This window comes from Vulpes vulpes, unplaced genomic scaffold, assembly GCF_048418805.1.
Source record: "Vulpes vulpes isolate BD-2025 unplaced genomic scaffold, VulVul3 u000000899, whole genome shotgun sequence".
Classification (NCBI taxonomy): domain Eukaryota; kingdom Metazoa; phylum Chordata; class Mammalia; order Carnivora; family Canidae; genus Vulpes; species Vulpes vulpes.
This window is the reverse complement of record NW_027325780.1, coordinates 3,405,877-3,430,432: the sequence shown is the minus strand read 5'-3', so window position 1 is coordinate 3,430,432 and position 24,556 is coordinate 3,405,877. Positions and strand designations below refer to the sequence as shown.

Genomic DNA, 24,556 nt, shown 5'->3' with positions numbered 1-24,556 from the left:
GTGTGCTATGTCTAGGTCACTTCTTTAAAAGGAAATTGCTTCCCTTCCATTTCCTCTTCATCTTTCCCATGGGCTAAACTATGGCTATGGTGTTGGTAAACCAGCTTTGATCAGAGTAGATGAGGTAATGATCAGAACTTGATGGAGCAACCAGACAGCAACAAGGAATGTGGACTCCTGGATGACATGCTCAAGAAGCATACCTGTCAGGCCTCTGGACTGCTTACCACCTCCTGGACTTTTCATGAGAAAAGTCTTTTTCAGGTCACTGAGTTTTGGGGTGTTTCTATTATAGAAATAGCCTATACCCCAACTGCAATTTAATTCTTCTAAAGAGAATTAATGATGAGGCATGAAACATAATCTGCCAAAACTTGGGACGCCTGGGTGGCTTAGTGGTTGGGCGTCTGCCTTTGGCTCAGGGCATGATTCTCGATCCCGGGATCGAGTCCCGTGTCGGGCTCTCTGCAGAGAGCCTGCTTCTCCCTCTGCCTGTGTCTCTGACTCTTTTCTCTCTGCATTTCTCATGAATAAATAAATAAATAAATAAATAAATAAATAAATAAATAAATCTTTAAAAAAAATCTGCCAACAGATTTTTTTCAACAGAAGTTGATCCAGGTGAACTAAATGAAACAGAAGAAACCTGAAATATAATGCTGGTGACTTTTGAAGTCAGGTTGGAAAAGGAGAATTAATGGCAAAGCAAATTGAACTTGGAGAAATTAACAGAAGGAAATGAACACAATCCAATAGATATTGGTAGATGAAGTTGTAAGGAACTTATGACTGAAATAAGTAAAGGAAGTATTACCTAATTTAGAAGGAACAAGTCTACAAGACAAGAAATGTAGTGCAGTGTAGCCCCATGCACTAGAATTATCCAGCTGGTGGCAATTGATAATGGTAGAATGGTAGCTAGCGAATAGGTTGAGATGAAAAGTGAGAATATAGAAGTGATATTTCTGTCAGAATATACAGGTGTGTATGTATGATTCTCTTCCCAGTGACAATGTCTAGTAGCCAGAGGGACTTCAACTACATAATTTTTTTTTAGGCTCTCAAAGAGAAATAGTAACTGGCATCACAATGGCCACAGGGAAAAAGGAATTATCTGATAATTATAGACCACACTCCAAGGCTGGCTGCCAAAGGGAGTAGCCAGAGTCCAAGTCCTCATATTCCAGGGAGCATGTCATTTCACAGGGTGTTTCTTAAGATCAGAATTTAAAAGAGCATGCATTAAAGAATAGCACAAGCCTACAGGGACTGATACTTTCTTGTAGGCTTAAGTAATTTTTGCTTTTAAAAAGAATACCAAGGAATTTTCAGAATTTGTTGTTGTTGTTTTTCAAGTAATGCTTGCCAGAAGACTGTGAACAAGAAAGGATGAAAGCTACTATTTGGGTGCTGATGATGTAATGCTATCAAAAGACAAAAAAAGGAAGGGGCAAAATAATTTTTCATTAAAAATATTTTAATGATTAAAAGGCTACTGAAATCCAATGTGGTAAATGAGCAACCAACTGTTCTGAGTTAAACATTCCAGGCCTAAATAAATTATTCTTGAAAGACTTTGCATAAGTGATTGTAGAATCCATACTGGTCACCTTCGAGGAGCTAGAGAAAAATGATAAATGCCAGAAGATTAAATAGGGGCAAATACTGCTTTAATTTTCAAAAAGCATAAAAAGCAAGAGAGCCTGAGGATCACTGGTAAATTTACAATGTCTAGAATGAAAATTTCTTTTTTCAAGTAATTTCTACACCCCATGTGGGGCTTGAACTTACAACTCTGAGATCAAGAGTCTGAGGCTCTACTGACTGAGCCAGCCAGGTGCCCCTTGAAAGAATTTTTAAATAAATGTTTTAGCAATAGGAAAAGCAATTGAGCTCATGAATGAGAGTTTCAATTTTTTGTGTTTCCATTTATATTTGTCAAGGTCTTAGTGGAAAAAAGAACTTAATGCAGATTTTTCAAACAAGGAAACTTACATAAAAGTACTGCTTCACGACTGTAAACCCTTTTTTTTTTTAAATTTACTTATGATAGTCACACAGAGAGAGAGAGAGAGGCAGAGGGAGAAGCAGGCTCCATGCAGGGAGCCTGACGTAGGACTTGATCCCGGGTCTCCAGGATCACGCCCTGGGCCAAGGGCAGGCGCCAAACCGCTGAGCCACCCAGGGATCCCAACCCTTCTTAGTCTAGTATGATTACCAGACCAGCAGTATCAGCCTCTGCTGGGAGCCAGATGGAAATGGAGGCTTTCAGGACCCACCTAGACCTGGTGAATTAGAATCTGCATTTACACAGGATCTCTAAGTGATTCATAGGTACTAAAATTGGAGAAGCACTGAAGAAGGGAAAGTTAGGACAATGAGATGGCAAGGCACCCCAAAACTAGTAACATTTAAGAAGCCGTTACGATTCCCGGGGCTAAAAGAACAACGTGCAGTGTCTTCCTTGCTTGCTCTCCTGTTCCACCTCCTTGGTGAAGCCTTTCCTGTTCTGATGACAGGCAGAGTGGATAGTTCCTTTAATCCCATAATTCATATATCTTTTCTAGGATTCGTGTTCTCCATCAGAGTTGTTTGAACATCTGTCTCTCAGCAGACTGTGCACACTGGTTAAGAGTCAGAGAGGTACCTGCATTTAAAAATGTTTAGTTCCTGCCACAGTGCTAGGCATCGAGCTATCTCAAAAGGTGATTCTAATCCCTTAGCAACTCTGTTAGGGAGGAACTATCATTAAACAGATTTTAAGATGAGAAAATTAAAGTGCTGAAAGGCTAAGTAATTTGCCTAAAGTCACATAGTTATGAAGTGGTACAGCCAGGATTTTTGAACCTAGGTAGTCTGGTTGTAGAATGATAATATATAACTTCATGATAAGAAATGACATTCTGAACTAGCCTTCCTTGGCCAAAAGTAATTATATTGTATTTTTATTAAATATAGTTATGCCTATCTGCCAGAACAAACAAAAAGCACGTGGAGGAGGGAATTTAAGGCATTACTTCTTGTCCATCAAAGAATTCACGCAGACGTGGGGTAAATTGCGATGATTTTGTCCTACAAGGGTTTCCTCAAACAGATGATGGAATAAGTGATTTTAAGCTTTTGTGACTGAGACTAAGCTAGCCTACCCACCAAGGCGGGGAGTTCATATTCTTCTAATCTAACCAAAGGTTTTCAACATAAACACTTACAAATCAAAGACATAAATCAAAATAAAAACAGTTGATTAATTAAATCCTGCCATCTGGTCTGGTCAATATAACACAACACGGAGCGCTGGTCTCCAATGGCCCTTTCACCCGGTTGGCAGCCTGCGGAGCGCTGTTCCCACAGGGCTTGGGCGAGACCTGCTGGCCCCGTCAGTGCTGCGGCTCCATCCCCCCTAGGGCAGAAGGAACCAAGTGGCCGCACACCTGGAACTAGATCAAAGTAGTTCTCCCCTCCCCTGCCCTTTGCATAGCCCCCCCCCATGGTAATCTTAATTCAACACCTGGTGTCTACCGTGTTCTTGACACAAATATTGGTCCTCGTGTTCAAAGGCTTTGAAGTCTGGGGTGGGGGTGGGGCAGATAGTGCTCAAAGCTGACGAGGTTCCCGCTCCCCAAGTCTGGGCCCGCCCGCAGACCCCCCCCCCCCCGCAGTGTCTCCGTCTCGCTCCCACCCCTGTAGGTGGGGTCCTGCTCCACCATCTAGCCTCGCCCCGGCAGTCCGCGGCCGGACCCCGCCGGGACCCCGCTGACCCTCGGCGGAGGCGGCGCGTCCGGGTCCCGCGGCCCGCGGGGGACGGAGGCCGCAGGCCGGGGACCTGCGCGCTCGGGCTCGGGCCGGCCTCGGAGGCGCCCCAACCTGAAGGCGCGGCCTCTCAGCGAACTCGGGGGGCCCGGGGGCCGCGGGGGCACCACCGCGGGGCGGTCACGGCGGTCAGGGCGCCTCGCCCCGCGCCCTCCCGCGCCCCGCGGGCTCCACGGCCTCCGGCTCCGCCGTTCTGCTCGCCACGCGCGGCAGCGCCCCCGCAGCTGCTGCGAAGGCCCTTCCCCGCCGCCGAGGAGCCCCCGGCCCCGACTCCGCGGCCCCGCGGCCCCGGCCCGCGCGCCTCCGGTCGGCCGAGCCCCGTGCGAGCGGCGAGAGCTCGCGTTCCCGGGGGCCCGGGCCCCGCGCTCCGGGCGTCCCTTTCCTGTGCTCCCGCCCAGACGCGCGCGGCGGCCGCGGCCTCCAGCCGCCCGCCCTGGTCTCCCCTGGGGAAGAGGAGAGTTGCGGAGGGGCCACCCGTGCCCTCGGCGGGGTCCGCCGGCCCCACCCCGGCCGCCCGCCGCCCGCGCCTCCCCCGTGGCCCGCAGCCCGCCCGGCCGCTCCCGCCCGGCCGCTCCCGCCGACCTGCCCCGTGCCCGCTCCGCGGCCGCCCCGGACGTCCGCAACGCGAAGCGCTCGGCGGGACCCGAGGCGGGGACCTCGGCGCCCAGAACGCCGCTCGGGCCGGCACGTGGTGCGGCCGGGGGAGTCTCGGCGGCGCCCGAGAGGGTCGGGGGGCCCGGGCCGCTGCGCCGACGGGAGCCCGCGGCCTGCGCGCGCCGACCCTGGCCGGGCCCCTCCCCTCCCCTCCCCGCCCCGGGCCCCTCCCCGCCCCGGGCCGCGGCGCGCAGGCTCCCCCTCCTGGGGACGCAGATGGTCCCTCCCAGGCGGGTGGCCATGTTGCTCGGATAAAGCGGGAGGGGCGGCGGCGTGGGGAGCAGATGCCGCCGGCTGCGAGCGGGAGCCGCGTGCGAGCAGCGCGCAGCCGCGGGGGAGGCGCGGGGGAGGCGAGCGGGGGCCGGGGCCGGGGCCGGGGCGGGAGCCGCAGCCCGAGCAGCAGCCCGAGCAGCAGCCCGCGTCGGGGGAGAGCACCCGGGCGCAGCCGCAGCCGGAGCCGCAGCCGCAGCCGCAGCCGGAGCCGCAGCCGCAGCCGCAGCCGCAGCCGCAGCCGCGATGGCCGTAGCCGTGGGGAGACCGTCTGTGAGTGCGGGGGCCTCGCCTCCCTGGCCGCGGCTCCTCCGCTGGGGGGTCCGCGCTCCCGGGCGGGTGCGGGCGGGTGCGGGCGGGTGCGGGCGGGGCCGGGGGCCGGGCCGGGGCTCCGGGCGGCGGCGGCGGCCGCGGCTGTGCGTGCGGTGGGCGCGAGTCCGGAGCGGGGGCCGGGAGGCCGGAGGCTGCGCCGCGGGATGCAACAGGGTCGCGCCTGGCCGCGCCCCAGTCCGTGGCGGGGAGACGACCCCGGCTCTTTCCCTTTAAAGCCGCTCCCGCCTGCCCGCGCCGCGCACAGCCCCCTCCCGAGCCGGCCGACACGGCGCCGACTGCGCGCTGTCCTCGGTCTCCGGGGCGCGGCCACGCGGCTGCGCTGGCGGCTCCCCTGGCGGGAGACCCCGGACACCCCCGGCGCGCCCGGCCCTGCCCGGGAAGGGGACGAAAGCCCGACACACACCAAGTTTCCACGGGGCCCCCGGCGTGGGGGGAGACCGGGGCGGCGAGCCGAGGAGGCGGGGACGCGAGGAAGAGGAAGGGAGGGCGGGAGCGCGGGGAGCGCGGAGCGCGGGAAGGACGGAAGAGGGACGCCCCCGCCCCGAGCCCGCCGGCCGGAGGGGTCGCGCCTGCTGGGGCGCGGGGGGCGCGGAGGGCGCGGAGGGCGCGGCGGGGCCGGCGGGGCCGGCGCTCGGCATCCCCGAGCGGAGGGCGCGGGAGGGGCGGGGGCGTCCTCGATTGCGAGCCGAGTCGGGTGGGACGCGCGGAGGCCGCCTCCTACCCCGTTTCTTTGTCGGTGTTCAGGGTCCACCTTCTCACCGCTGGTATTGGGGCGCCTCGAGCGAGGCTCCCCTCTCCCCCACCCCTTTTCCTTTTCTCCCCTCCCGCCCACAGCTGTGTAGCTGCAGGCGGTGGCTTGAGGGGTCTTACGGTCACGCACGGAAGTCGGAGATCCTGGGAGCTCTGAAGCCCCAGGAGTGCGCGGCTGTGCCCCGACGCCCAGTTCTTCCTACGGGTCCACTCCAGGACCCGGCGCCCCTGGCAGCCCAGCCGCCCCCCCCCGCCCCCCCCCGCCCCCCCCCGCCCCCCCCGCCCCTCCCCGCCCCTCCCCGCCCAGGGGGTTCGTGGGGACCCTCTGCGTGTTCTCACGCAGGCTGCTGGCCCCGCTGCCGAGGTGTTTCCACACACGTTCCCCACAGTCACAGTGTGCTGTGGTCGGTCCTATTGAAGTGTAACGGTGGGTCCTATAGGGGTTTTAGACTCTAATATTTAATGATATACGGTAAAGAGCCCAGGTCTCCTCTTGCACACGGTTGTCTTCTTGGTAATTAGTGGTCAGGGATTGTTGTTACCGAGGGAATTACACGGTGCATTTTGCTGGTGAGGAAGTTGAGGTCCAGCAAGGTCAAGTTTATCTGAGTAAATTACTCCCACCCCTCTCCCCTGTCCCTACGCTATACTTATTTCCAGGGCACAGATTCCAATAACTAACAACCATCTACTTTAGATAATTGGAGAGCATCTAGGAATGCAAATTTGGGGCGAGGGAAGTGTTCAGTAACACCTATTGCTGGTGCATTCTTGAGGCTTGGGGGATGTGGAAGAAATAATTTGTTGCACATTTTCTATGAATTAGTTCATATACGTCAGTTAAATGCGAACAGTATGTGGATTTAAGATTTAGTTGTGTGGCCACAATCATATCCAACACCAGGTCTGCTAACCAGATGTGAGCTTAATCCCACAGAATTCTTGTGTAAGACCTCTCTTATTCAAATAATAGAGGAGATTTTAAAAAGTGTATGTGTACAGAGGAGGTAACTGCTGTCTCCGCACATTCCCTGTTGGAATTAAGATTAAATTACAGTTTAAAAACAAGACTTTTTTTGGACTGCGTTGTGGAATGGGTCATCAAGAGTTGACTACAGAGTTGAAAAGTCTTTTCATATAGTTCCAAGGAATTGTTGAATTGTTTCACTTTGTTCATTCAGTTCTTGTTTTAAGTGTGGTGCTTTTAGTCATGTCTTCAAAACAACCCTGGTGAATGCAGAATATTTCTCCAAACCCAGCTCCAAGGGATCAACACTAACTACATTCTCCATCCTAGAATTCTCTACCCCTCCTGTGCCTTTATCTGTTCTATGATTTGAACAAATGGAAGGGTATATTGAGAGAAAAGAATCATTCCGAAGTTGATTTATGTATGAATGGAGTTTCCCTAGTTACTCCTTTAGAATTAGACTTTTTTTTTTTTTTGGTAAAAAAGGTGTTTAGGAAAACATGAACAGACTCCTTTCCCTACAAACTGCCTCTCCCATCCAGATTGAAAGAAAGTTCAGTTAGAATAATTTGCTCTTAACTTTAGGCATTCTTAACTTGAACATCTTAGTGAGATATCCTAGGTAAATACGAGATTTTACTGCAGAAAATTCCTTATATGTCAGATGGAATATTTTCTGTCTTATGAAGTGGTTACATTCACTTACAAACGTTTAAACCTTAAGGCTGAATTCAGATGTTTCTAAAGCAGATTTGTCGGCTGGAAAACATAAAGGCTTCAGGTTAGTGTGGTACTGTTTATTTCTGTTCTAATCTCGACCCCTAGATTCTCCATTTTCTCGTGGATGGTCTTGGTCAGAGAAGATCCTGAAGTATATCTGCTGTTCCCAGAATATAACTAATGATTAGCAAGAGTGTTCTCCCCTAGGGATGTGTCCACATTTTGGATGAGTTAGTATTTTTGCATCCAAATCCCAGGACAGCTATTATCTTTATTTTAAACAGAGCATGGTAATTTACTGTACCTGGGAATGAGGCTTTCTGTAGCTGATCCACTCTCTTAAGGTGTGATGTTCAAGTTACAGAGTCTACGAGGTGAAAGGAACTTTTAGAGGTTATTCAGTTCAGCCTTCTTCCCAATGCAGAAGTATTTCCTACTTTATCCGTAAGAAGGTATGTGTTTAAACTTTTCTGGTGGTGGAGAGTTCCTTCAAGAGACATGTTTAATTGTTCTTTTTTCTGTTGAGCCAAAAGAAATGGAAAACCAAGTTCATGCATTCACTCATTTAAAACCATTAATTGAGTACCTCCTATATGCCAGGTACTGTTCTAGGAGCCAAGATTATAGCAGTGGACAAGACAGAAATTTTCTTTTTTCACCTGGAGCTTTTATTTTCTGAGAGATTTAGTGTCCATGTGTATAAAAGTGATGAACTTCAGTGGAGTATGTAAGCCATTTAGGAAGAAAGGGAATTACATGCCTCTTGCTGAGTCAACAATTATAATGCAGATAAAGATCTTGCTTGGGAATCATTAGAGAAGTTCATGAAGATATGGTCTGTTTTCACCAGGAAGAGGCTGGGGACTGACAATGAAATGTTATTTTCTCCTGTTGTAAGTTTGCCAATTACATCTTGAGGTTGTAGCCTTCCATGTGGAGGGGCTCTGGTTCTTTTGTACCTGGAGAAAAATTAATGGAGCTGAGAAAGGTCCTGGGGGTGGCTATCTAAAGGATAAAGGTGCTGTCGTGGGGGGAGGTTTTTATTTTTTATTTTTTTATTTTTTAAAAAAGTTTTTTTTTTTTTTTTTACTCATGAGAGGCACACAGAGAGAGGCAGAGATGTAGGCAGAGGGAGAAATAGAAATGGGCTCCATGCAGGGAGCCCGATGTGGGACTCCATCTCGGGACTGCGGGATCAAGCCCTGAGCCAAAGGCAGGTGCTCAACCTCTGAGCCACCCAGACCTCCCTGGGGGGAGGTTTTTAAAAACTAAAGCTCTTTATTCAGTGGTAAAAATGATACATATTGAGACTCTAAAAGCAATTATTAAGCAACGAAGGAAGTGTTTGAGGTGATCTTTCCTTAAATCTTTTGAAAGCTGTAGGGTTTTTTTAATCTTTTAAAATGATGTGTTTACATCACAGTGAAAAACAGACCCACAGAACTGATTAAAAGAACAAAACTACCCATATCCCACCATCTTGATATAAGAGCTCATAGATTGTTAGTGTATTTTCATCGATTACGAGAGATTTGCATAGGTAAGCATAACTCATCTCGTATAAGCTGCAACTTAGAAACCAAACTGTGTGCCCAGTAGACACTGTCTTTTTGGACACTCATATAATAGAGGAAACAGATGCTCGGTGCTTTTAAAGGGGCTACCCTGTGTCTAGACAAAGGAATGAATGATTTGGATGTCCTACTTTGATTGATTGCCAGAAGATCTAGTGTGTATGTCCACTGATGATGCCACAGCTGATAATGATCTTTGGGTTTAGACTCCCTGTGGGGCAGGCTACAATCAGAGCTTTCTGTGCCACTAGTTTCTCTTTATAGGACCTTAAACTTGATTGGGGGTGGGGTGTATAGGGGCAATTGTTGGATTTTATGATTTATTGAAAACTCTTTGATAGTGCTAGTTAGACCTGTCTCAACTGGGGTCAGTGAAGCAGAACCATTATTTAGACAAAGACCCAGAAGATCTAAAGCTTCTACTCTGTTCCCCCAAGGAGACCTACTTTACAATATAATTGATACCCCCTTTGTTGTTGTTGCTGTTTTTAAAATCCAGATTGACAGAAAACTCCCTTCGAACTAAACAGTAACACCCCTGACCCACTCAGGCCTGCTGGCAGCCCATCAATGCAACCACTGTAAAACTTAAAAACAATACTGGGGCCAAGGTGCTAGAGACAGGCTTCTAAAAAGAATTTGCTGGGTGATAAATCAAATTTGCATCATTGCAGGCCTGGTCCGAGATAGAAATCCAGAGTCTCTTCTTTCATATGACTGGAATCCAGGCATTAGAACCATCTTTTTTTTAGGATCTATGTCAGTGAGTGTGAGTGCCTTACTCCAGTCAAAGGGTTCAGGAAGTTTACCTGGTGGATCCATTCTCTCCACCTGTTGAACCGTGACTGTATGGGATGGTGATGTGTTGATGGAGGGGGCAGGCTGAGGTGAAGAGGCTGGAAAGGCTTCATGCTCCAAAAAGATTATCTTTGGTACCCAACAAGAAGCAGCTTTGGTCATACCTCCCTCCTTTTTTTTCTTTCTTTTTTTTTATTTTAAAAATTGTTATAAAAATATACATAACATAAAATATAAGCCTCTGAGAAGAGAAGAGAAGAGCAGAGTGTGGGAGCTGGAGGCTGGAGAAGCAAAGCTGAGATGTTCCCAATTAAGGGCCTTGCGCAGAAGCTGGACCCTAAGGAGATGGAAGGAAAGGTGTATGAGGATGTGATCTCCACCATATGAACTTTCTTGTTTATGTGGCCCTGCTGTGAGTCACACCTTTTATCCTAAAGAAATTAGGATATAAAGAAGGGCATCACTTGTGAATGCATGATATGAAGAACCCAGTTACAATTTCTACTATCTGCAAATGAATGGGCCCAGAAAGATGTAGGGGATTCTTTGATTGAATGGATGTAAAAATTCTACTTGTTCAGAACAAATTTGGCTCTGGTAACTGACCTTCTTAGCTAAAATTTAAAACTACTTGTGAAGTAAAGACATTTTGTAGTGATAGTACACCCATATGTCTGTGATGTTCAGCCTCTGGGAATGTTGATTATAATTGTAAGTAATGTCAAACTCCATTTTCTAGCACGTATTAATTACAAAGGAATTATGTCTGCAAAACCCAATAAAGTATACCTGTTTTGATAATTAAGTAACATTACTTTGGGATGAATTTATGATTTTCCTCATAATTTATTCTTATAGAAGTAGAATCACAATAGTACAGATAGCTTAGAAATTGAAAAACAAAACAACCCTCAGCAACCTAAACACATCAGTAATTATGGTTAGCTTCCTAATCTATCTGCTTCATCAGATATTTTTTCCATCCTTTTCTCTTAGCAGATATTGAAGTTATGATGTTGAGTATTTGAGATGCCAAATACTGATCTCTGATGCTCTCTTTAGATTTCTCTGAAGGATGAGGAAGCAGTAGGAGGAGTGAGGAAGTGAAAGGATGAGTAAGGAAGGTGAGGTGGAAAAGTGTGCTAAGCCAAGGCGATAGTGTTTGCAAAGCTCTGGATAGGAAATCCAGCTATGACATCAGCACTCAGGGTTGAGTAGGGAAAGTGGACAGATGTGACTCTAGCAGGTGGGGGGAGACCACATCATGCAGTGTATTCTTGACTGGGTGACGGGCACTGAGGTGGGCACTTGATGGGATGAGCACTGGGTGTTATTCTATTTGTTGGCAAATTGAACACCAATAAAAAATAAATTTATAAAATAAAAAGTGCATATTTTCTATGCAGTTTTTTTTTTTAAGATTTTGTTTATTTATTTGTTTCACACAGAGAGTGCACAAGCAGGGGAAGCAGCAGGCAGAGGAAGAGGGAGAAGCAGGACCCCAGGATCATGACCTGAGCCAAAGGCAGGCACTTAACCAACTGAGCCACCCAGGTGCCTCTCTACACAGTTTTAAATTTAAAATATTTTATATCCTATCCACTCCTGTTCCCCAACTAAGGATAACTCCAGATTTTTGGAATTGATTGGTGGAAGATTTTGAAAGTATGTAGAGTATGAATTCTTCAGGATTCAGTAGAATAGAGGGAAGATGAGAAAGGATAACTAATTCCTTTTATGACCAAATTGCGCCCTTAAGAATAGAGGAAGTAAGTGAAGACTGAGGAAGCACACAAAGAGGAGGAGGGCTCCAGTGACATCTCTAGCATAGTCGTCTTTATTGAGGCCTTCATTGATGTAGAACTACAGATTCTTGTTTTCTAAAACATTGAAGCAACTGAGTCCTAAAGGGTAGGAATATGGCAGGACTCCTACCTTGGACTGCAAGTGTCAGTCAGTGTTCTCCATAAAGAAAATTAAAAATCCTTTGGATTCTGTGAAAGTAGGAAAAAAGTCTGTTAAAAGCCAAGACCTAACACCTTTTTCATTCTCTTCATCCCTTTGTGTATTGTTTTGATGTCAATATAAATTTTGTGAGTCTCATTAAGTGTGCCCATTACGTTTATTCAGACCTGCTGTTGAAAGAAAAAGGCTTAGCTCAAACCCTCTGTGCATAGAAAGTCTGCTCAGCATCTTGATTTTTTTTAATTTTTAAAAGATGAAAGAAATTGAAGACGACACAAAAGGAAAGATATACCATGCTTATGGGTTGGAAGAATTAATATTGTCAAAACATCCACGCTACCCAAAACAATCTATAGATTCAATGCAATCCCTATCAAAATACCAATAGTGTTTTTCACAGAACTAGAATAAATCATCCTAAAAGTCATATGGAATCACAAAATACCCCCAAATAGCCAGGACAGTCTTGAGAAAGAACAAAGCTGGGAGTATCACAATCTCACATTTCAAGATATACTGTGAAGATGTGGTAATTAAAATGTTATGGTACTGACACAAAAATAAGCACAGGTTAATGGAACAGGATCAAGAACCAGAAGTAAACCCACATTTATATGGCCAATTAATCTACGACAAAGGAGACCAGAATATACAATGGGGAAAAAGCAGTCTTCTCAATAAATGGTATTGGGAAAACCACAGCTATATGCAAAAGAATGAAATTGGATCACTTTCTTATACAATACACAAAAATAAATTCAAAATGGATTAAGGACTTGAATGAGAGACCTGAAACCGTTAAACTCTTTAAGGAAAACATCTTTTGTACATTGACCCTAGCAGCAGTTTTCTAGATATGGCTCTTGAGGCAAAGGAAATAAAAGCAAAAGTGAACTATTGGGACTACACCAAAATAAAAATCTTTTACGCAGTAAAGGAGACCATCAACAAGACTAAAAGGTAACCTACTGAATGGCAACCTATTGCAAATGAAATAGCCAATAAGGGGTTAATATCCAAATTATATAAAGAACTTACACAACTCCACACCAAAAAAAAAAAAAAAAGACTCAGTTCAAAAATGGGCAGAGGACCTGAAAAGATGTTTTTGAAAGAAGACATGTAGATAGGTAACAGACACATAAAAATATGCACAACATCACTAATCATAGGGAAATGCAAATCAAAATCACAGTGAGGTATTACTTTACATCTTTCAAAATGGCTAGTATCAAGATAAGAAATAACAAGTTTTGTCAAGGATGTAGAGAAAAAGGAACTTTCATGCACTGTTGGTAGGAATGTAAATTGGTGTGATCATTGTGGAAAACAGTATGGAAGTTCCTCAAAAAATTAAAAATACTGTATGATCAAGTAGTTTCATTACTGGATATTTACCCAAAGAAAATAAATACAGTAATTCAAAAAGATACATGCACCCTTATGTTTATTGCAGCATTATTTGCAGTAGTCAAGATATGGAAGCAACCTAGGTATCCATTGATAAATGGATAAAGAATGTGGCATATATATGTACAATGGAGTATTATTCAGCCATAAAAAATGAGATCTTACTATTTTTGACAACAAGGATGGACCTAGAAGGTATTATGCTGAGTGAAATAAGACACCGTATGATTTTACTTATATGGAATCTAAAAAAGACAAATAAACAAAAAACTAAACAGTCATAAATACAGAGAACAAATGTGGTTGCCAGAGGGGCAGTGATGGGGGATGGACAAAATAGGTGAAGGAGATGTAAAGGGGCAAATTTCCAGTTACAGAGTGGATAGGTCACAGGGATGAAACTTGAAACAGGGAATATGGCTAATAATATTGTAATGGTGTTGGGTGGTGACGGATGGTAATTATGCTTTTGGTAAGCATAGCTTAATGTATGGAGTCGTTGAATCACTATGTTGTGCACCTGAAACTAATATAGCATTGTAAATCAACTATAATTCAGTTTAAAAAACCAAAAACCTTTGTGCACTGAAAGCCTTCTTGGTATCTTGATTTTTAAATTTCTATTTAAACTGTCAAGATATTCATCTCACTTTATACTTAAAATTCCCAAGAAGTGACATAGACAAGAAAACTGAGGAAAAGGGAGCTGACTAATGTGGTACGGCCAATTACTGGGAGGCCTAGGTTTTAGAGCTAAGGTCTTATACCTTATATACCATATATACAGACCTACCATTTGTGTCTTTTAGACTAGGTTTTGCTTAGGTAACACATTGGTCCCATATTTTGGTAGCTTACACAGCAAAGGTTTGTTTCTTACCCATAGTCTTTGTTCCATCCTTTGAGATCTCCATGCTGTGATGACTCCAGGACCCAGGTAGGTCTGGACTTTGCTAGTTTGGTGGCAGAGGAAAAAGATACTGAACCCTGAAGCATCAAGTTCTTAGATGGATCACTTTGGTACAAACTTAATTGGCCAAAGTAAATTGGTCATTCCTAACTTCAACAAGATGAGGTGGATAATCCTTCTGCAAAGAGTGGCTGTGCCAGTCACTTGACCAGGCTTGAGGGCCATGGGATGGGGAAGTAAATCCTCTTCTAGAGAGAGCAGGAAACATTTTAAATAATAAGACTTCACCAAACCGTACTAGTAGGGTATCTACTATAGAGGCAAGGGTCTTTATTATTATTTTTTAAATTGTTCCCAATCCATATGATTTTTCTCACTCCCTTTGTCCCTTACTCTGATTCCAGTTGGACATAGTAGAATGATAAGTGTATGTGTTAAGCAGCCAGGATGAATTGAAGGCAGAGGATGTGATTATTCCTATTGTTCACTCACAGTGAGCTTCCAGTAGCATCCTCACTAAGTAAGGGATGGGTGGTGACCTTCTGAAAGACCTCTGTGTTTTTCTCTGGTGGCCCCAGCTCTGGGATTGTTTTGGGAAATGGTTTTGAGGCCATTAGGACTTCCAGCTGCTTGACAGAATTATTTCTCTTGGGATGCTTCCAAATCTGTCCTTTCCCGGCCCATCTGCCCCTAAATGCAGATGCATCAGATGGCACCTTTCTTTTCCTTGTTGTTTTCTCTCACTGAGAGGCAGTAGTACTATATCCCATTTTGGTTAAGAACATAGGCTCTGGAGCCAGACTGCTTGGGTTCTAGGGTATCAGCTCTGCCATTTAACCACCTTTGCAAGTTAGTTACCTTGTGCACCTCACATTCATCAGCTGTAAGACAATAATAGTACCTTCCTCAAAGATTTATAAGATTAAATAAGTTAAGATCCACAAAGTGCTTGCAGTGATACATGAAACATTCATCCTCAATAAAAAAGAAATTAATATGGAAATAATAGTGTCTTTATACCAAAGACTGAGTTCCAAGCAGAACTGCCAATCCACTCCACCCCAGCAGGGAGTGAGCATTTGTCCCGTCTCTCACCCACCTGAAACGCAGTGTTCCCTTTTTCTAATCAGAGCATACTTTGGAGGCACAGATCCAATAGACCCTCCCCCTTGAAGCCTCAACTCGCCAGTCCGTTTTTGGTTATTTTTCTTTTTCTGAATTCCTGCGGCAGTGATTCCCTGCAGCACCCATCTATCGCCCTAATAGTGTTCTGGAGTCTCTGCACCACCGCCACTTTAAGTTCCTATTTAAATAAGAATGATCAAGTGTAGTAGGGAATATTAAAAAAAAATCTCATTTCCACAAGCATTTGTTCTGCTAGCCTCAACTATATTCATGAATTCTTAGCCTGTATTACCAGATATAAGGGAAGAGACTGTGAGGTACACTCCTCATTAATAAACATGTGGCTGAGTGAAAACTAATCCTTTGGGGAAGAGTTGTGCCAGTCCACTTCATCTCAGTCCACCTTTTTTTTAAGATTTTATTTATTCATGAGAGACACAGAGAGAGAGGCAGAAACACAGGCAGAGGGAGAAGCAGGCTCCATGCAGGGAACCTGATGTGGGACTCCATCCCGGGACTCTGGGATCATGCTCTGAGCTGAAGGCAGACACCCAACCGCTGAGCCCCCCAGGCGTCCCCTCAGTTCACCTTTTGATTCAAACTGTTGCTATGTGAATTTTAGGCACGTGTAGACCTCGTAGCTTTCTGTTTCTCTGCTGTAGCCACCTGGGCTCTGTCTAGTTATTTTGACCTGTGTGCACATCTGGATGTCCAAGGGCATTTCCATCCCATGGGCCAACACTTGCCTGATGGAGGATGGAAGCTGGTGGACAAATACTTCTCCCTTTTGTAACTAACTTGGACAACTGACAGGCCCAATATATATGGCTCCTCAGAGGGTCCAATATGGTCCCCAGCCCCAGTCCTCACGGGTGATTAGCTCCATGTATATACATTTAGGATGGCTGTGCCTCTCTCTGTTCTATCCTCCTCAGTCCCAACTCCTCTTTTGGATCACTTCCTCAAAGAGCTGCATGTATGCGAGCCCTTGTCGGAGAACCCTGCATTTTGATGAAAACACCTTGTTTCCTGGTTCAAGGCTCTTTTACCTTATGTAAATGAGGGAATGTGAGTGTCACTTTGTAACATACCAAATTACTCTGGACTTAAAAAAATATATGCTGAGAACAAACTGATCTTTCTTTAATCAGAGTCTTATTTATCGGAGGGAAGACTTCAGACTGTTGTCAGAAGCTAGGTTCAGAAAAGAGAAAAACTGGATACATCATCTAATCTTTTCTATGATTTTCATTTCCGCTTCCTTGGAGTGGAACCCACACTGTCTCAGGATAGAAGTGCTTGTCTCTGAGTGTATAGCGCCTACTTTGTTGTGTACTTTGTTCGGTAACTTCTTTACCCATTTCAAGTCAATTACATATCTTATAATCTAGAAACTAGGTACAGAGTATATAGGGGAAATATGTTTTTGATATATGAATTGTAAACTTGGGCCAAGGCTTAAAACTATTTTTGAAAAAGAGAAATTTTGTGGCTTACACTGCATTGATTGGAAAAAATGAGGTAAAAATTTTTGAAGCAACTTTTAGTGAGGTAATAATGTTGAGCAATTAAAGGACCCAGGTAAACTTTTAAGTATCTGCCTGAGAATTCTTCAGCTCATCCGAGTTGTTCAAATCATCTCTTCACTTTGAGCCTATCCCAGAAGCATTTCTTTCTTTTTTTCTTTTTTTTTTTTCTAGAGATTTTATTTATTCATGAGAGACAGAGACAAAGAGAGAGAGAGGCAGAGACACAGGCAGAGGGAGAAGCAGGTTCCATGCAAGGAGCCTGATGTGGGACTCGATCCTGGGACTCCAGGATCAGGCCCTGGGCTGAAGGTGGCGCTAAACCCCTGAGCCACCTGGGCTCCCCCGCCAGAAGCATTTCTGATAATGTAGGAGACATGCTTGGAAACACTACAGGCCAAACAGATTCATTGTTCAGTTTTCCCAAAATTTGTTACCTTTGCTCTCACTCTGAAGTTTGGTTTGACTTTTTGTAGGGGTGTGTAATATAGGACTGTACTTCCACCTGTTGGTATAATGTGATTGTTTATTACATACCTCTTTGTTTGCAAAGCCTTTTCCAGTCTTTTTTTTTTTTTTTTTAATTCCAAAATAAAGGGAGTAGGAGGAGAAAACTTAAACTCAATACCGAAATGTGTGATTTTTCCATTTCTCAAACTAAAGCTGGAATTATTTTTCAGATTTCTTCCCTTCCTTCTTTCCTTCCTTCCTTTTCTTTTCTTTAAATATACATTTGAGGGCACCTGGGTGGCTCAGTCCGTTAAACGTCTGCCTTTAGCTCAGGTCATGATCCCAAGGCCCTAGCATTAAGTCTCCTATCTGGCTCCCTGCTCAGCGGAGAGCCTGCTTCTCCCTCTCCCTCTGCCTGGTTTGTGCTCTCTCTTGCTCTTAAATAAATCAATAAAATCTTTAATAAAAAAATACACACATTTGGAATGTTGTTGCTAATTTGTCCATTCTCTTTGCCACCGAACTCATTGCACCCACTGCAGTGATGTCCTAACTGAAGTTGTACAATTCCATACATTTTTCCTGGGGATTAGATTCAGTGGGTAAACACTGATCTTCACAATTTTCTCATAGTTTGATTAGATACTAATCAACCCCTTCAGCTCCTCTTTGATGAATCATGACTCACACTTTCCCAGATAAACAATAATGATCTTAAGGTCAAGTCTTCTATTGATTATACAACCTTCTTTCCAAATGGAAATATCACTGCAACCTGCAGAATAATGCTGTCAGAACTCTCTGAGATCATGGAAATGTTCTATTACTTCAGTGTCCAATATGGTAGCCACCGGCTATATATAGCTATTAAACACTTGAAATGGGACTTGTGCAAGTATAGAATTTGATTTTTTTGTCTTGCTTAATTATAATTAATTTGTGTTTGAGTTTAAATAGCTACATGTAGCTAGTGGCTACCATGTTGAATAGTGAGCTTTAAGAGTATGGTCTAAAAGTATTTATAATCTGATAATTCTTTTTCGTTTTTTAGAAAACTTTTATTAAGAAAAATTCCAAAAAGAAAAAAAAAAGAAAAATTCCAAACATTATACAAAAAGAGAAGGTATAATGAACCCTTCTATCCCATCACGTAGGCCAATCTTAGGTCATCTCTTTCCCTTTCTCTCTGACCTCTTCTCTCCCTACTCCAAATCCCCCAAATTGTTTTGTTTGTTTGTTTGTTTTTCAAGATTTTGTTTTTTAAGTAATCTCTAAACCCAACTTGGAGCTTGAACTTACAACCCTAACATCAAGAGTTGCATGCTCTACCAACTGAGTCAGCCAACCACCCTGTTTGTTTATTTATTTATGTATTTTTAGTAATCTCTGCACCCAACATGGGGCTTGAATTTATAACCCTGAGATCAGGAGTTGCATGCTCTTCCAACTGAGCCAGCCAGGTGCCCCTCAACCCCCAAATTTATTTTGAAGTAAATCCCAGGTACTATCTGATCTCATTTTAAGAGCTAAGCTGATGGGCAGCCCCGGTGGTTTAGGGGTTTAGTGCCGCGTTCCGCCCAGGGCCTGAACCTGGAGACCCGGGATTGAGACCCACGTCGGGCTCCCTGCATGGAGCCTGCTTCTCCCTCTGCCTTTTTCTGTTTCTCTCTCTCTCTCTGTCTCTCTGTCTCTAATAAATAAATAAAAAATCTTTAAAGAACTAAGCTGACAACCTGGGGGTTAGGAGGAGCATGGCATCAGGAAGAGGTATTCAGAGATCTCCCTGAAGTGGATTTGTGATTTAAAAAGAAAAAAAGCCTTCAAGTGTATGGATGATAAAAGTTACGGTTTGACAGAGATCGGTAATGAGTATATAGATGAAAAATATTCTATATCTTTAAGATACGTCATCCCCATCATCATCATCATCATCATCATCATGAAATGCTAAGCATGAGCCCATAGATGGGACAGTTACTGTACCAAGCTTGGTTACATATGCTTTTATTGAACTTTTGAGTTCATGGATATTACTTTTCTAAGGTTTTATTTATTTATTCACGAGAGACACAGAGAGGCAGAAATAAAGGCAGAGGGAGAAGCAGGCTCCTGGTGGGGAGCCCAATGTGGGACTTGATTCCTGGACTCTGGGATCATGCCCTGAGCCAAAAGCAGCCACTCAACCAGTGAGTCACCCAGGTGTCCCTAAACACTGAAACGTTCATATGCAGTATTTATCATTGAGCTTTATTTAATGCCAGCAGTGCTGGTAGAGTCATAGGATCTTTAACAGTGGAAAGCAAGCTGAGGGTCATTTTTTGTTTTAGCCCAGTCTCTTCAGAATGCCTAATCCCAGTAGCTTGCTCTGAGCTCCCTTTTAGTGGTCCAGCACTGTCATACCACACTTGCCAGATCAGCTAATTGGCTGAGTTAAAATCTGCAGCACGAAGTCTCTCCTGCCTACTTTTTAAAATGGCAGACTTTTAGGGCCTCTTTTAGAGCAGACATGTTCTTCCTAAGTCTATTTGAGGTATTATAGATATTCTTGTTGGAGAGAAATGTTTTTGTAAGTAACATAAAATGTTTTCTTTTGAGAATTTATGCCTGTTACTTGTGTACATTATTGTGGAAAATGTCTGCTTACTTTCTGTGCTTTGTTTATGAAAGAAAGTTACCGTGTAGCAAGCACATTTTGGTCATGTAGACACATTGAAGGAAATAATGCTTGTATTGATGATATTTAAAAGTGCATTTTTAGTTCATAACATAAAGCAAGAATTGTTATTCTTTTGTAGTTGATTTAGGAGCTAATAATGATATTCTTCCTTATGATAGACTGCAGTATATGTATATTCTAAATTTGGAACTCTACTTAGGATTTCAGGGTTTAAGGGGAATGAATTTGTGATGGTAAAAGGTTCTTGTGTCATCAGAAATACTCCCAGGCCTTGGCTCAGCTGTTTTATTGATGGAAAAAGATGATATGCTTCAGAATAAGAGCTATTAAGAATTTCAGCAACGTTCTGAACAACTGCAAGCCTACTGTTGCAATAGGATGCCATTCCTCTTCCATGGTCAAGTCTCCAATAGAATCTGCCCTTTGTGTTCCTTGGGCTTTTGTTAACCACATTCCTGGGAAGGAGGGAAGAGCAATGTCTCATCTTATCATCTACATTGCAGCTTAGTCCAACTTACTTTTTTTGCATGGTTCCTAGAGATAGTGAATAGTTGGTTAATACCCTGCATGTTAACGTTACTACAACTCAAGGTTTGTGCCATTTTTTGCAAATAATACTCCTGTGAAATGAGCTTTCTTATCTCCACATGACAAATATTTGAATCCACATTAGGGCTACGAACAAGATTTAGGAAAACTTTCTGTTAAATCACATGCATTGTCCTCTTCATGAAGGGTAAAGACAACCTGTTAAGGCTTATAACAGAACTGTCACCTGATTAGGAAAATACAGGACCTATTTTCAGCAAAGAGGGTGAAATATTAGTATGAGTAGCAGGTTTTTTTTTATTAAGTTTATAGATTTTGAAAAACTTCAAATTTAAACTCAGCAATAACACGTCTTGAAAAAGAAAGTAAATTCATGTAATCTAGGCCTCAATTCATGATCACACTTTATTACAGTTAGAAAAATGCAGAACTTGATGTAGCCATCACATTAATAAGAAATAGAAGCTTATCTTATGTATTCTCTTTAAAATAGTTAATGAATGGCTTTTCACAGCTTTCAGTGGCCTATTTGGTTCTGGATTGCTTTAGTTATGGCATGGTAAAATAGTAAAGTAAAATACCAAAGATGGTAACATAAACCATCTTTGACCAGAGTGAGCTTCATTATTTGGCTCATTTATTGGAGGGGAAAAAAATAATACCAAAAAGATAACTCTCAGATTCTTTGGTTCAACCATTGTAATTGGGCAAGCATGTGCCCCTTATCTCTGCCTGGCAAATGAGGACCTCAGCAGAACCAGAGTTTTCAGTTTTTCAGGAGAACATGGAATGGACATTTAGAGTTTGAGGTGAAATTTCCCCACCTAAAAATGTTGGCAGTAAAGTGAAATATTTTTAAAATACTGTGTGGGCCACATAAACATGTTCGTGGGCTATAACTGCCAACTTGTAATCTGATTTCCACTGAAAGTAATTTGTTTATTTTTCTTGTATTTGAATAAAGAAACCATTAACTCTTTTTTTTTTTTTTTGGTATGTCTTTTTAAATGCTTTAACATTTGAATAAATAAAGTGCTTTTTGTAGAAAATGTGCTTGTTTTTAAAAACAGAAGTGAAGCCATTACTTGAACTCTGAAATGACAGTGTCTAGATTGTTGGAGGGGGGTATCAAAACTTGAAATTTGTTTCCTTAACAGGATATCTCCAAACAGGTTTGCACTGTAGGAGATCTGATTGGGAGAAGCAGGACCTTGTGTGAGTATTGAAGGCCCACAGCAGAGAGAGCAGAAGGCACTCCTGAGTGTATGGTGTCCAGTGCCAATGTCCTCTGCAAAATCATGTGCTATATATAGTGGTTTTTTTTGTTTTTCTTTTTGGTTTAGGTCCAATGACAGTTAATGACTGTTCCTTACAGGCTGTGAAATTATTTATGAGTTTGACAGTAGGATGATGTAAAATACCAGTGGAGATAGGTAGAATACAGTCCGTGACCAAATCCCAATAAATTGTTAGTGCTAGAGCCAGGAGGGACTTCAGAGGTCATCTAATCCAGGGCCTTCCTTTAAGATGAGGAAACTGAAGCCTAAGTTTCAGCTGAGGCTGAAAGTTCCCATTAACTCTTCCCTGCCCAGCCCTCTCCCTTCCTTCGCTCTCTTCTTCCTGCCTATAGGGAAATGTATCTGCCAGGAATTGGAGAGTCTCTCAGAAAAACAAAGAAGTCCGAGAACCTCAGTGGCTCAGTGGTTGAGCATCTGCCTTTGGCTCAGGGTGTGATCCCAGGGTCTTGGAATTGGGTCCCACATCAAGCTTCCTGGAGGGAGCCTGCTTCCACCTCTGCCTGTGTCTGTCTGTCTATCTGTCTGTCTGTCTTTCATGAATAAATAAATACAAATCTTAAAAAAAAAAAAAAAGATGTTTAGTAAACTGAATATTTAGAAAAGATCTTCCTGGAGCTTGATTTAGCTTGTCTTTGTTTTTTATTGATAAAATTTCTGTTACTTTTTTTTTTTTTTTTTTAAGATTTTATTTATTTATTTGAGAGCGAGAGATAGTGAGAGACAGCATGAGCAGGGAGAGAGGAAGAAGCAGGTTCTGTGTGACCAGGGAGCCTGAGTAGGGAGCTCGACTTGGGGCTCAATCCCAGGACCCCACAATCATGACTGGAGACAGATGCTTAACTGACTGAGTCACCCAGGCTCCCCCTGTTGCTGTTTTATGAGTTTTGATATGCTTCTTTCCAAAAGCCTACTCTTCCATATTATTTTTTAGAAAGGAAAAAACCAGTTATTTGACAGGAAAATGTAGCAATTTATTATCCTTCTGTAGAGTTTCATTGAACCACGTGAAATAGATGATTTCAGCTATTTCTAAAGTACAAAAATGTTAGTTTCATATGATTTAAGATCGTAGCTTGAGCAAAAGGGTTATGAGTACTGAGGTAGCTTCTTTGAGTACTGAGAAGCTTCTTTAGCTTCTTTCATTGTTGGCATTTATGTGATCATTGACCATTCAGGCCTTCTCAATTTATCCTGCTCAAACATTGTTATGCTAGAGCATCTTTTTACTAAAACATGTGGAATTGAAAGCTCCATGTGCATACATGGAGCAGTCTTCCTTCCACTGGCTATGTTTGGCTTGAAAAAGCCTTCCTTGCCTTGAAGAAAAGATGACCGCGCTAAAGTCAGATGCTGTATTTGTTTCTGATTTTTCAGGCCAACGGAAGCAAGTTGGAATGGGCATGATTTTCATTCTCAGTCTTGGTCAACAGCACAATAGTTTGATACGCAGTTATATTAATATTAAACCCTGAATTGAGGATCTGTGACTCTTGAAAACATTGCCCTGTTATTGTAATTGAACCCTAATAGTGTTTTGGGTGAGGGGTGAGAAGGAGCAAATGAGCCCACAGAAATAAATGTCGTAAACTTTACACCTTCCAGTTTTCTGAATTGAATCCACTGAATGTTGGCTTTGTCAAAACAACTTCTGTAAAAGAAGTATCATTTTAGCATTTTGGAGATTCCGAAAATTAAGTATAAAATAAGAAGCATTTGCGCTTAACTATGATAGGGGAAAATTTATTTGAAGGATGTTATGACCTCTGAATCATATTTGAGACCCCTGACCAAATAAAATAAATCTTTTGATTTTAGGCATCATGGAAATTAATACTAAATATATGCATGCTCATTTTTCTTAAGAAATTAGAAAACAGAAATCCACTCTAAATCCAGTCAATTAGGGGGCAGCCCCGGTGGCGCAGCGGTTTAATGCCGCCTGCAGCCCGGGGCGTGATCTGGAGACCCTGGATCGAATCCCACGTCGGGCTCCCTGCGTGGAGCCTGCTTCTCCCTCTGCCTGTGTCTCTGCCTCTCTCTCTCTGTCTCTCTCTCTCTGCATCTCTATGAATAGATAAATAAAATCTTTAAAAAAAAAAAATAAATAAATCCAGTCAATTGGAGAAAGCCAAACTACAAAATTCCTGATTTGTAGAGATTTTAGTGCACCACAGTTGAATAAATAACAACTAAAGAGTCATCACAAACAGCAAGTTGGAAATGTGATTTTTCTGTACTACTTTGAACGAGGGGGGGTTAGTTAGAAATTCACTTTTGACATTTTAAACTCCTTTTGACTATTACTTTAAAATTTGAATGCTTTACTCCAGTTCTTAAAGAACTGTAGAACTAAACTGTAGAACTCAAGGGCCTTTTTATTGAGATAAAAGGTTTTCCAAAGGAAAAAAGTATGAGACAGGCTGAATCTGTTTTCTCCTCTCTTAATTTATTTTGGCAAAAATGCCTTTCCCTACTTCTCTGTTCAGGATGAAGACTCACATTCCCCAGGATGGCATGTATGTCTCTTCATGATTTGATGCCTTTCTTTCCATAATCCTCAGTAGGCACCATACATCCCCTTCTTTCACATTCTACCTTTGCACCTCATGTCAGTGCCTTTCTCCTGGCCTCTTCCCACCTTCTGCAGCTACTCATCCTCAAGTTTTTACAGGCCTCTTTGCTTCCCGCCACCCCTGGGCATAGTTAGGAGAACTATCTTCTTGAATTCCCATTTATCTTAGGCTCTTAGAATAAGCAGTACCTTGTA

The 24,556-nt window shown here is 43.6% G+C and overlaps 1 protein-coding gene and 1 pseudogene across 7 annotated transcripts in view; both read left to right on the top strand.

Moving 5' to 3' along the window:
- Positions 1-4,688: 4,688 nt before the first annotated feature.
- SEPTIN11 (septin 11) overlaps positions 4,689-24,556 on the top strand; it is a 95,606-nt gene continuing 75,738 nt past the window's right edge. For all 7 annotated transcript variants that reach the window (XR_011999180.1, XM_072745426.1, XM_072745423.1 and 4 more), the window contains exon 1: positions 4,689-5,007. Coding sequence is in view for 6 of the 7 variants with exons in the window: in XM_072745426.1 (XP_072601527.1) it covers positions 4,981-5,007 (27 nt within the window). In the remaining variant the exon portion in view is untranslated. The remainder of the gene's footprint in view (positions 5,008-24,556) is intronic.
- On the top strand, positions 6,157-15,155 carry LOC140597307 (mitochondrial import receptor subunit TOM5 homolog; annotated as a pseudogene).